Source organism: Haliotis rufescens, unplaced genomic scaffold (assembly GCF_023055435.1).
Source record: "Haliotis rufescens isolate VD_foot unplaced genomic scaffold, xgHalRufe1.0.p SCAF_17, whole genome shotgun sequence".
Lineage (NCBI taxonomy): Eukaryota > Metazoa > Mollusca > Gastropoda > Lepetellida > Haliotidae > Haliotis > Haliotis rufescens.
In genome coordinates, this window is record NW_025963857.1 from 19,887,092 (window position 1) to 19,901,478 (window position 14,387).

The following is a 14,387-nucleotide window of genomic DNA, read 5'->3' on the forward strand; positions in this document are numbered from 1 at the left end:
AGCACAATTAGGCATATCGCTGGACATGAGGGCAGGATGTTGTGCACAGTTCTGGCAGTCAGTATATGGTCTCAACCAAGAAATTGTTTGGCAGTTTTTTTATCAATTCTGAAGATGCAATCAATCAAATATGGTGACGACCATCCTGTGCCCAGTCATGAATATTCCCCTGCTCTTAATATCACTCAAGTGATAATTGTGTTTTGATGAACCTCATTTTGTGCTATTCCTGTTTGCAGCATACCCATGAAGATGATTTTCAGCAAACTAAGGCATTGCATAAGCATTATTTAGGGTTAGACAATAGTGATGTGAGCACTTGATAGCTGTTCATTTTCAAAAACCATGTATCACGCTCCCAACAAACATCCAAATTGTATACTTTGCATGAATGTGCACTTGAAACTTGTGAATCATTGAAAGATATCATTTCATTTTTTTGGGGGAAAGCAGTTACTTTTGCCCGAAACACCTGTCCGAAGCAGTTTAATTTAGAAAATATGGAGACTAGGTAGATATATTTTCAAATGTGATTGTCAAAAATCACTCAGCTTGTGTTCATCTTAATATTTTTTAAACCTAAGTGCTATTCGGTTTCAGAGATGTTTAAAATTACACAAAAGTCAGGTGAGCTAAATATGTGGTGTCTACTTTCATGTCTTCAAATTTGATGCAACCATTTGTTCAACTTTTGTGAAAGGCCAACCAATCCTTCCTTCTGACCATGGGCCCCTTTCAACAGAGCCATGGGTTTCAGGTCCTGCAGTTGCAAGTTGAATACATGTCATGTACGGCCATAATGGATTTATACAGCTTGAAAGTTGCTGGAATATGGGTAGGGTCATCTGCTTCCTTTGCATATAGTTTTTTGGCAATAATTAGGTATGATTGTTTCCAGTAAGTCTAGACATTTTGCAATGTTCTTACACTTCAACAATAAAAAGACAAAGTCTAAACAAAGGGAAATAATTTAATTACAAATTCATATTTTTTTTGCATATTTTGTCATCCCAAAACTCAATTTTTCCAAAATTTAATTATATTTTCTTTTGACATTTATTTGGTTACATGAGGCACGAGGTCCATTCACAGAAGTAAAATGTCTTGGCCCGTTGTGCCGCTAAGCAGCGAGCGTCACAGGGTCAAAGGTTGAAGATTAGAAGATTGTACAGCATGGTGACAGAGCATAAGAATTTAGATAGAAAGAACAGATACAAATACATCTTCACATTTACCCTGTGACAACGTTGAGGGTCCACATATACATTGTTTTAAGATAATGGGAATAAGAGTTACCTCCCTTGATCAAGGGTGTTTGTTCTGGGTTGTGAGTCAAATGAATACATGTGTACAAGAGAAAAACATATATATTTGAAACTACATGCAGACATTGGAGATCAGTGTCTGATAAACATTAAACATCACAATATAAGGCTCTCAGGAATCCCTTCCGTCTTCAAAGGGACTTCTGTAATGCATGTATATACAAACTTATTGCAATGTGATGACGCACATGAAGTATCCCGAGTGCGGCAGCACCGACTGCACCTCATGACATGATTGTAGGATGCTAAAATACATACAAAGTTCTACTTCATCCAGTACAGTGCACTGCACTAAATACATCTGGGAGAAAGAACATACTTGGGATATCAGAATGTTCAAACATTAATTAGAAACATGACGAGAAAGATACTCGGATATGCAAGTTGAGTTCAGTTAGCAGTCATATTATCACAAACAAATGATTGGAAAAAAATAATTATATAAAATAACGATAAGACAGCTTCAGGAAGTATTGAACAGTATCACATTCCTAGCTAAAGTTCAGTTCGGTTCATCCATATAGTTAAGTAATTCATCTCGGCTGATCCCCAATTATGAGAATGGCACATCATGATGGTCCCGAGTAATCCACCTCAAGTTGGGTATGTACAGATTTGTGGCAGGTGGCCACGCCCCCAGCCTGTCCATCAGGTTCACATCTCGAGGTGAACAGCCTGGTGAGTTGTGTGGTCCCAGGACGTGGCTGTATCTACATGAGGCTGGGGTGGGTGTGCTACATGAGGCTGGGGTGGGTGTGCTACATTAGGCTGGGGTGGGTGTGCTACACACAGCAGTCTAGGTAGGAATGGGATCAGGACTGGGAGGTTCCACTGCAAGTTGATGATGATGATGAGGAGGAGGATGATGAGGAGGAAGTTGTCTGAGGCAGTGTTGCATTTTGTTTGATCCAGGCGTGGTTTATCACTTCTCCCAGGGGCAGCCGATTGGCTGGGTTGTGTCGGAGCAGCTGAAGCAGAAATAGTCCCATGTTAATAGTTCGAACCAAGTGGAATAGGTAGTCCATGAATAAGCATTAAACTGTTAAGGAGTCCTCACATGACCATACCCCTATGTCTATCATTAGCACATGTTAATACAAGGGAGCTACAACAATCCCAGCACCATGATCTGTTAATGGACTTGGGCTCTATTACATTGAATTCTGTAGTTGAATCTAGCCTTACCTTACTCATACTAGGATAATCATACAAGATCAACACTACCAGCTCCTTCATAGAGAACTGAGACATAACAGCCCCTATTTATTAAAATATACAATACAGCTACCAGAAGTAATACATATTCTATAAAAGTTTACAAGTGTCATTCAAACTTAATACATAGCACTGTCTTCCCAATTTCTCTTTAAATCACTGCCAAGTTTACACTCCATTTATGTGATTATCATGAGTAATTTTCATGAAACCGTCACATGAGAAAATGAGAAAAGTACTCTTCTCCACCATCCCCTTCACATCTGGAGAAAATCCATTAAAACAGAAATCCTTACAGATATCCTATCTCCAACCACACAACTATTCACCTTTGCTATCAAATCCCTGGCTCCTAAAGACATGTACTCTGGGAACTGGAGATCAACTTTAGTGATTCTTCGATATGTCTCTGTGTGTCCTTCAGCCTCAAAAGGTGGCTTGCCAACCAGAAACTCGTAGCAGAGCACCCCAAGACTCCACAAGTCTACCTTCTCGTCATGCATCCGGCCCTCCACCATCTCCGGTGGAAGGTAGTCAAGAGTGCCGCATAGCGTAGTTCGTCTGAAAAATATTATATTACACATTAATAATAACACCATGAATCCCATCACGAAATCAATATAATTGATCAAATCACACGGCACAACACAATTAACATCGCTGTCATAACACACAGCACACATCACACATTCAATGCACATTCAATTCCCAACACACATCATACACAACCATTAATAAACTATATTTATGGCAACATTACCTGGAGGACGGGGTTGTGGCAACACTACCTGGAGGATGGGGCTGTGGCAACACTACCTGGAGGATGGGGCTGTGGCAACATTACCTGGAGGATGGGGCTGTGGCAACATTACCTGTAGGTTTGGGCTGTGGCAACATTACCTAGGAGATGGGGCTGTGGCAACATTACCTGGAGGATGGGGCTGTGGCAACATTACCTGGAGGATGGGGCTGTGGCAACATTACCTGGAGGATGGGGCTGTGGCAACACTACCTGGAGGATGGGGATGTGGTGACACTACCTGGAGGATGGGGCTGTGGTGACACTACCTGGAGGATGGGGCTGTGGCGACACTACCTGGAGGATGGGGCTGTGGCAACACTACCTGGAGGATGGGGCTGTGGCAACACTACCTGGAGGATGGGGCTGTGGCAACACTACCTGGAGGATGGGGCTGTGGCAACACTACCTGGAGGATGGGGCTGTGGCAACACTACCTGGAGGATGGGGCTGTGGCAACACTACCTGGAGGATGGGGCTGTGGCAACACTACCTGGAGGATGGGGCTGTGGCAACACTACCTGGAGGATGGGGCTGTGGCAACACTACCTGGAGGATGGGGCTGTGGCAACATTACCTGTAGGTTTGGGCTGTGGCAACATTACCTGGGAGATGGGGCTGTGGCAACATTACCTGGAGGATGGGGCTGTGGCAACACTACCTGGAGGATGGGGCTGTGGCAACACTACCTGGAGGATGGGGCTGTGGCAACACTACCTGGAGGATGGGGCTGTGGCAACATTACCTGTAGGTTGGGGCTGTGGCAACACTACCTGGACTATGGGGCACTGGCAACATTACCTGGAGGACGGGGCTGTGGCAACATTACCTGGAGGATCGGGCTGTGGCAACATTACCTGTAGGTTGGGGTTGTGGCAACACTACCTGGACTATGGGGCACTGGCAACATTACCTGGAGGACGGGGCTGTGGCAACATTACCTGGAGGATGGGGCATGCACAGACCAGCCGAAGTCAGCAATCTTCAGGTCTCCTCTCAGGCCAAGAAGGAGATTTTCGGGTTTTATGTCACGATGGATAACTTTACGGCTGTGACAGTAAATGAGGGCATTGGCCAGCTGGCCGATATACTGAAACACAAGCACGATAATCATAATAGCAAATAGATAGGGTCTTACAGTGTTTGAAATCAAATATCAAGTTAAATTATTTACAAAAAGGATAAAAACAATCTCAATAAAAACATATCTCTAAACAAAGATCTGAGAACATCCCATTACGGGTCACATCAGAATGATCTTTCATCCGACCAATCAGAGCGTCGTTTTTTTTAGATCAGTTGGAATGTGATTTCTAATCATGTAATCTCGCAAATGTTAACGTGTGGTATTCTGAACACCAGTTACGGCCTGTACGGCCTCTATCGCTTCAATGGGATCAACATATAACGGAATAGACGTTGTAAAGCCTTGAAAAATACTGCCATACGATCTTAACCATATAATAGTCATTCCAGAATGTCCTTTTGTTCATGTTTTACAAATTTAATCGAGAACTTTGTTAACATATTTTTCAAGCATAGTCTGTAAAGGCAGTTGACAGTTTGAAATTAGTGTTGGAAAGCTCAAGAATGCTGCTTTCTGATTGGCTACTGTCGACTGCTTGTTAGTAATTTCATTGGTCGGTCAAAGTTCGCAAAAGGTCATTCTGACATGAACCGTAATGGGATGTTCTCAGGTAGCGAGAACTAAGATATGATGTTAATGAGATTGAGGGAAACACAAACAGCATAACCTCCAAGCACTCTGACCAATTCCAATTTTAAATACATGTTGACTATTCTCAATCTTGCATAACACACCCACAAAGTGAGAAGTGTGCCTTTAGAATTTCCTGCATAATGTTGTCATGACAGTAATAGAGCAAAAACTGAAAAAGAGTTATCTTAATTTTCTAATAATGTACATAATTGGTCAAACACACTTCCTCTCTACCATACATCAAAAGACACAAAATGTGACAAAACTCAGCAGGTTTCTTCTGGGTTTATTACCAGTAACATGTAATAACCTGAAATATTTAACTCATAACCCCTTCATATTGCTCCGTATTAATAAAAGTACTGTAGCCAAGAGCTTTGTATCACTGGTGCCACTACAGATGTGGCATCTCCTTTGGCAAGTGTCTTCGTTCGAAATGTGCCTCTGTTCACCAAGCAATGAATGGGTACCCGGTAGGATGAGATGGGAATGTGGTTGTTAACCTTCTAGCGATAACTGGCAGCTTGGGTTGTATACTTCCCAGGGAGTTAAGAATGAGAGTGCACACTGATCCAGTGACTGGGGTAATAATAGCCCTTTGAGCATGCCCCTGAGTGGTGTGGAAATATGGGCAATATAAATAGCCTATTATTTATTACTCACAGTGGCTGATCGCTGTTCATCAAATCTCTTGGCCCTCTGCAGCTCCTTGTACAGTTCCCCCCGTGGGGCGTACTCCAGAATGAGGTAGACCCGGGTCTTGTCGTGGAAGTAGCCGTACAGCCGCAGGATGTGAGGGTGTCTGTGGGTACCAGGTAGGGTGTGAATCAATAACAGCTTATCTCACAGTAACAAATATCACAGCTTTAATTTGTTGTTTAACAATATTCCAGCTATATGACAGCGGCCTGTAAATAATTGAATGTGATCAATGATCCACATCATCGGGGTATGATGACACACATTCAACCAAGTCACAGAGCATCAGCAACCGATTCATTTGGTCGCCTCTTACGTCCAGCATAAGTTGTTGGGGACTTGTAATAATCTGATTGGTTGGTTGGTTTGTTGTTTAACGCCACACTCAGCAATATTCCAGCTATATGACGGCGGTCTGTAAATAATCGAGTCTGGACCAGACAATCCAGTGATTAATATCATGAGCATCGATCCACGCATTTGGGATCGATGTCATGCATTAACCAAGTCAGTGAGCCTGACCACCCGATCCCGTTAGTCGCCTTTTACGACAAGCAAAGTCACCTTTTACGGCAAGCATGGGTTGCTGAAGACCTATTCTACCCCGGAATCTTCACGGGTCTGTAATAATCTGAAATCCCTACAGGAGGTGTTAATTTGTAAAACAATCATGTCTGGACAAGACATGTCGGTGGCTAAACGGACATCGTAAGAATAGACCCATGCTGCTAGCAGGTCACAGCTGACAAAACTATTAGCTGATGACATACGTTGTAAACCCTGTTCATTGATAATCACTGATGATCCTACCTGAGATGTGACTGAATCTCGATCTCACGTCGCAGCTGATGTTCTACCTGAGCCTTCTGCAACTGGGACTTGAACAACACCTGACAGACAAATATGCAGCATTACTATCACCAGGCAACAATGATGGCAATATTGTTCTAGAAATATAACACTCCTAGTGAGAATATTCAAAAGAGGTGAAAGCGGATTTTTGCACTTACCGTATTCGACGTAATAAGCGCCCAGGGCGCTCTCAAAATTAGAAATAGCTGGCTCTTATTAAAATATTATTTTGGTTGAAAAAAAACCAGAGTTGAAAGATAAACTTCGTGTTCATGTACGACAGATATATTTTTCCAGAATTTAATTGCCCATAATTAAGGTTGCATATAACACACGAGTGCGTATCATACGCGAATAAATAAGTCTTGTGAATATTGATCATCCGGAAGGGGTGCTAATAGGGATTGTTCACTAGCCAATATATTCGCAAATATCGCCGTGGGCGCTTATTAGAGCGGGGCGCTTATTACGTCGAATACGGTATATATAGTGATGTCAATGCATATGTGGCTGTTTGTACTAATCGAGACTGATGCTGGTTTTAAAGTGTTAGCCCAATGAGATACTATGACGTAGTTTAATACAGATACCCCACTTGGACACAAAATACTGATTTAGTGCCAACCAGTTTTATCCCTAAATGCTGAGCACCAGACATCTTTTGGTATGACGCAGCCAGGGATCGAACCAACGACCTCCCGCTCTCTGGGAAGTAGCAACATCCATTAAACCATGGTGGCAGTCGACATTTAAAAGAAATAGGAGTGTAACCAAGAATTGAAGGTTTATATTAATTTAGAATACTTACAGGTTTTTTTTACAAGAAATGCTGATAGTATTAAAGAAGAAATCAAAATGAATTAGAACCTATACTTATTGACTTCCCAACACATTCTCAGCCAAAAACACAAAATTTGAAGAAACATTTATTCATAAATGATAATTCATACAACAGCCGGAGCTACAACTTTCTTAGCATTGGACTGCATTGTGTTTGACATCAAGCCAAATAATGCGAGGAAACGTACATTTTGAAAGGTAAAGGTTTTCATCATACTGTCAGAATACTATGGCAATTCTCACTGATTATGGTGATATATCAGAGATATGCTCATGGTTGGAAATTGCTTGTATTTTAGTTCCAATGGTATGATTAAACATCACAAATTCATGGTTAAAATAGGTTCCTGGTTCCTGGTGACCACACTTACAAATTACATTTGATTGAAAACAATACCTTGTGACAATGTTTATCATATGACCCCATAAATAAACACATGGGAAACACCTGAACATGCTTAACACTCAGTATGATTCACAAACGTTTACGAATAAATGAAAGACAATTGACGCAGTACAAATTAACCTCAGCTCCATTAAACATCTGTTTTCTATCAATTTTCAATTTGTTTTAATTCTTAACAATGGCAGATTAAAAAATGTTTACTTGTAGCAGTTGGGTCATGTGTGGTTTAATGTGTCCCCCATTACGTCTTATATCGCTCACATCCTGCATGTGGCTTCCAACTTAATGCAGGACACATAAAACCACATACACCCCGAGTGATACTGCTTCAGCTTATATTAAAATTAGTATCTAGCCTTGGTGAAATGACATTCACTGAGTTTGATGAGGGATCAAAATTATGCTTCTAGTTGGCACACTAGAGCACCTCTATACATCTTAAAAAGTGCCCTTGTGGCATACTTGAATGTTTTTCTAAATACATGTAATTCTTTCCTAGATGCTGAAGGCACTAATAACAGAAACTATATGTGGCAAACATTCACACATACATACAACCAGACATAACTTACTTTCAGTGCCACAATGTATTTGCTTTTCTTCTCTCTGGCCAGATACACATTGCCAAACTTGCCCTTTCCCAGTGGCTTGCCTATATCAAAATCCTCCAGTGACCATTTCCGTCTGAAACACAAACACCACACCATAGTATAATACTAATGTTTGTGCTGGGTGTTGAAGGATGAATATTTAGAGTAACTGCACTTGTAGAGTGATTTGAGTTGAAATGGGGGTTCAAGATTATTTTGTGTGTTTGTGTTTGTTTGTGTGTGTGTGTGCACTAATTCGGATTGATGCTGATTTTATGGTGCTAGCACACTGACATACCACGCCGCAGTTTAACATGAATACCCCAGTCAGACACAGTATACTGACTGAGCCGGCCTATCCTTGTTTTAGTCCCTTAGTGCCTAGTGCCAGGCAGGGTAACAACAAGTACCATATTTTAACGTCTCTTGGTATGATGCGGCTTGGGATCGAACCCCGGACCTTGCGCTCTCAGGGGTGGGTGGGTGGACGCTCTACCACTAGACCATGGAGGCGGTCGCAATTGTACAGTGAACATTTGTTCTTTATGCAGTATCCAAATACTATGGGTGTGATACAATTCGCATCATGATATGGTACTTATTTCAAAAATAGATATTCTTTCAGTTGGCAGGTGATCACAACTCTGAATCAATTGTTTCTAAATTTAAGAGAACAAAGACGGGATATTGTAGGGCAGAAACATATACCTATAGGCTAGAGACAAGAACACAGTGAATGTTATGCTATTTAAAGCCAGATGGGAAATACTACAGAGTATCTAATGACTATGTAAGCTGGTTGTTGAACAGTTTCTGGGAAATACTACAGAGTATCTATGTAAGCTGGTTGTTGAACAGTTTCTGTTATTATTCACGTTTTCATACCAATATAACCTGTAATGTAATGTAATGTATCGTATGTATCGTGATACAGAGGTTGTAAATGATGTATTGTATTGTGGCCCTCATCTCGGAATACAATACTATATCCCTGTGTCGTTACACTGAACTAAATCTTGCATGTTGTTACTTGTTTATTGTCAATTTTGTAATGTATGTCATTATTTTTGCCAATGTGCAGTGAAATTGACATGGCAAACTCCATTATGTTACGATAAAAATGTGTCACTTCATTAATGGGAGCAAGGGACACTAGCATATTTTGCATTGCTTTCATGTTTGTTTGTTGTTTAACCCCGCACTCAGCAATATTCCAGCCATAATGATATGATGGCGGTCTGTAAATAATCAGGCTGGACCAGGCGGGTGACCGATATCATAAGTATCAACCCACACATTCGGAATACAATGATATGCATCAACCAAGTCAGCAAGCCTGACCACCCGATCCTGTTAGTCGCCTCTTACGACAACATTAATTTCATGAATTACAGTACATCATTAGACATGTCAGACGATCATCTTCATGACTAATCAAATCAACAGTTTATCCAATTATTTTATCAACAGTACAATGTATGAACAAGCATTTCGTCAGACTAAGTACAATGACAAGTGTAAGTCAATGACTGTTTATTTACTTGAGACTGTCCACATCCACGCCATCCGTCATATCGCCTGCCTTCCTCATGACCCCCTCAGCGCCCTCTGTTGACTGGTTGGAGTTCACAGGTTGCAGAACCCGCTTCGCTTCCATACTCCTACACACCTAACTGAAACAAAACAGGGGGTTGGTTTATTATGTTCACACTTCAGTTTGGATGAATTTAAAACCTTGGTACCAAAACTTTCATACAAGAACCAGTTCTGTAACTACAAGCACATCAAGAAAATGTACTTGTCCATATTACCAAGCCTACACTACTACCAGCATTTGAAAAACTTGCCTGTCCATTTCCCTGTGCCCAGTCATATTTTAGGTGAAGTCTATGATCTTACTTGGTCGGTAAAATATTTCCAACACGGTAACCAATTTTGAACCTTTTTCGCCAGTACACTATTCACAGGCGAAACAAAATTCGACGGCATGGTGGCTATTTCCAGCTTAGGTCTCGATGCAATAAATGTCCAGTGTGAAACTGAGACACTGTCTATATAACCAGGTTATTTAGTTAGAATACAGAACAAATGACACCATCCAACATATTGGTATGCAATGTGCATGAGCTCCTTCCTTAGTAACATTTTGTTTGGCTGACTCACGAAAATAACAGGAGGTTGCCCCCCAACATAACTACTTAAAACGAATGATATTTTGTCATTGTTCCAAATGTATCCCCTATGGATGTCAGGTAGGTACCTAGGCAATTACCGTATTCGACGCAATAAGCGCCCAGGGCGCTCTCAAAATTAGAAATAGGGGGCTCTTATTAGAATATCATTTTGAGTTGAAAGATGGTAAATTTCGTGGTTTATGCCGACAGCCTGAAATGTTTATATACGACAGATATATTTTTCCAGAATTTAATTGCCCATAATTAAGGGTGCATATAACATACGAGTGCGTATTATACACACATAAATAAGTCTTGTGTACATTAATCAATTGGAAGGGGTGCTAATTGAGATTGTTCACTAGCCAATATATTAGCAAATATCGTCGTGGGCGCTTATTAGAGCAGGGCGCTTATTACGTCGAATACGGTATGGAATTTCTATTTCTGAGCAACCTTGGACTAGAGACATTCCTATATTGGTGTTCAAATTTTGATGGTTATTAATTGCTTTGACTTTCAATTTTGAGGTGACATGTTTTCTGCTTATTTCCAGTTTCATTGCCCATTTTCAAAATAGTCATGGCGTTGTGTACTTGCTTCAAACAAAAGACACCATTGACAGGTATCTGATATTCTATAGGTGTACCAGGTATTTAGTGACTGCTCGACTGATCTACATCTTTAAAATTTTCTTTTTCAAACTTTCAAACACAGTGATGTTAGAGTAATCTCCCAAATATTGTCAGAACCTGGTCCCATTTTAATAAGTCTTAAACAAGTCATGAAAACAATGTGAAACAACAACAGATCACTGACAACCAATTTAGGTCATATTCCAAGTATCAACAGACATATGTATCTTGTGAGCAGTCCATCAAAATCTTGATATAGTCAGATCTTTATTCAGTACAGTACAGGCCACAGGCCCTTTGTACAAAATGTATGGCATATTTATGGCAACAGTCACAATGATAAAATATGTGTTCTCTCTTCTTTACTGTGATACAGATATTTAGCGATATTAATAATCAGCTTTGAGTTGGTTGTAGATAAAAGAATATTTAACTTATGGACATTTGGGTGTAAATAATATTTTGAAGGAATATAGAGATGGCGTAGGTGAGTGTATGCAGGGCACACTAGCAGGAAATGAAACTCGTATGGAACTATAGTAAACAATTTGTTAAGATTTAACCATGTTGAATATTGAAAGATTTCCACCAGTAACACCTGCTTCAAATTTTGCCTGTGTGAGGAAGTGGAATATAAGTTTTAATAATATTTTCCTTATTCTGTTTCCGCACAAACTAAGATTCAAATTTCGGTTGTTATTGCCTGGCCGAGTTTTTGGGATAAAACACCCATCACCAAGCACGCCGCTTGATTTATTTTCTGCCTCAAGATATTCCAAGTAAGCATTTCAATAATCACTATATTTCTTCCTCTGCTAAATAATGATGTGTTGGGACCTTGTACATAGGTATTTTACATTGTTGCAGGATAGTTTAGTGTTTATTATAAAGTTAGACTTTTGGGTACCGCAAGGTCAATTTTCCCGCCTTACGTTAGCGGTATTTGTATGTTTACAAGTTGATTGATAATGGCAAACACTGTAAGATACTGTTTCTGTGTTGTTATTGGTATAAGTAGATATCAGCACAAGTTAACTGCACCATGTAAGACATAAGACTGACCAGTGTACTGCTGTGTTGCCGGTAAATGAGGCACACAGCTATGTATATCGAGTAGATGACACCTCATGCGTGATGTTTAGCTGGCACGATTAGAGTTAAATGTCTATAGCAAGATGGCATTTAATTTTCGTGACTGAATGTTGATGTATATTATCAGATAGCATCCTTCAGTCAGTATATCTCTAGTCATGGTAGTATTGTCGGGTATTTTATGGAAGTTATAGGCCTAAACTTTCATGTAGATGAATATCAGTAGATGCTAAGGCATTATCTAATTGTTTTTTTGTGCTTTCAGGTTTTCTTGTCAGAGGCAGGCTAGTGAACTGCCACCCTTATCTAACCCTGTAATTCACATATTCTTATAAGTAATTCTACTAATAAACAGACATTAAATTCAAGTGATGTGTGTTGTGACTATAAGGTGGACCTGGCTACACCTGGGTTATGTCAACCTAACCTTACAAGACATATAATACTTCCAGCCAGAGGTTATGATATTTTTAAATTTACAGACAGGTGGGAATTTTACTAATATTGATAGGCATACTGATACATTTCAAAATCAACCAATGCATTTTTTACGTTGGTGCTCGAAAATAGCTTTCTTGCGTATACTTGTTTCCTTTTCCATACATTCACATAGACTCAATTAACAAAACCTGAACCTATCTAGTGTAACTCTTCATGTAATATTTACTAAACAACACCGATATTTAGATTTGATTGCTGTGATCTCCATCATAGGATTAGTTCACGGTACTCGGGAACTTGATGGAAGGTCCACCTAAACATTATTTTGCATCATGTCTAGTGAAAAGTTCAGGGAAGTTTTCAGTGAAAAAACAAATCAGTTTCAGAGTTATAACTGATGAATTAAACAGAAGATGATATCAGGCCATTGTATATGTATTTTAAAACGTCTATACGTATTACCTTAACACGACTTGAAGAAGAAATACAACAAATACTCTCTGTCCAGAAAGAATGGCAGCCCTGGTTTGAAATTCGTATCACCGCTAATGATTGGAGTGAGTACTTGGAGTACTGCATATGTAACAAGCAATACGATTGGTCGAAAGAGGAGGGGCGATAACTCTTTCATCTGTATGCGTGAGGGGTGGATAAGGCGGTAACATGACTATGAGGCCATATGTATACGAGGGCATTGTCACATTCAACAAAACAATTAGCATTGCTTGACAATGGTATAAGGATATATATCGAAACGTCGCCTTTGCAGTAAATAAAGATGTTGTTATCCATCAATTATCTCTACTTTAACTAACCGATAGTATATGAACACGTACTGGTCGAACAATATAGCTAGGTACGTACATCATGACATGTGGAGAGCTCGGATAGAGACAGCTTTGATGGAACAATGTCGGATACCCGGGCGAAGTTCTATATTCATGAAATATCTATTTAGAAAATGTGATTTGTGCACATTTCTGCTCAGTAAGGATTTTCACACTGCTAGAAATGCGGTATATTCCGAATACTTGACAATTTACGTTTAGAATTTAAATTATATGTAAAACAAATCAAAACATATCATTTCATAATATATGGAATAAAGAAGCAGCTCTTATTTAATTGATAGTCATATAAGTTCAGTTGTTGGGGACTGCTTTTGTTTGGACGTCCGCATATAAGCACCTGGTTGGCATACGCAGTAATAGATCTATTGGTCCAGATTATTTTGTTGTTTACATAGGCGACTAAGTATGCAATGTTTACTTGTGTAATTATTTGAATCTCTAGTGGCACTTTTTGTTTGAAAACTCGTACACAACGAGACCTGTACTCCAAATTGGGCTTACCTATTTCACATTTCTTTCCGTGCATTAATTTATTAAGTTATTGTTGACTCATCAGTCAGCACGACTACCGTACGTAATTCAAGTCAACTCGTGCACAATGCAATTTGATAACACAATATTGGTTTACACCAAAGTTTAGCGTTAGACACCCATAGGGTTATATCGTCACGATATGGCTGAACTATTGCCGATGTGACGTTAAACTTTAACTCACTCACTCATAGGGTTATAATTGAATGTTTTAGCC

General features: G+C 39.9%; 1 protein-coding gene across 1 annotated transcript; it reads right to left on the reverse strand.

Annotated features, from left to right (window-relative positions):
• Positions 1–957: 957 nt before the first annotated feature.
• On the reverse strand, positions 958–13,378 carry LOC124133932 (aurora kinase A-like). Its single transcript, XM_046498515.2, has 8 exons — positions 13,251–13,378; positions 9,988–10,119; positions 8,429–8,540; positions 6,569–6,648; positions 5,723–5,861; positions 4,281–4,429; positions 2,870–3,101; positions 958–2,293 (listed from the first exon to the last, which is right to left on the reverse strand). The coding sequence occupies exons 2-8, from the start codon at positions 10,101–10,103 to the stop codon at positions 2,138–2,140; spliced, it is 984 nt and encodes a 327-aa protein (XP_046354471.1). The 5' UTR covers positions 10,104–10,119; positions 13,251–13,378; the 3' UTR covers positions 958–2,137.
• Positions 13,379–14,387: the final 1,009 nt, after the last annotated feature.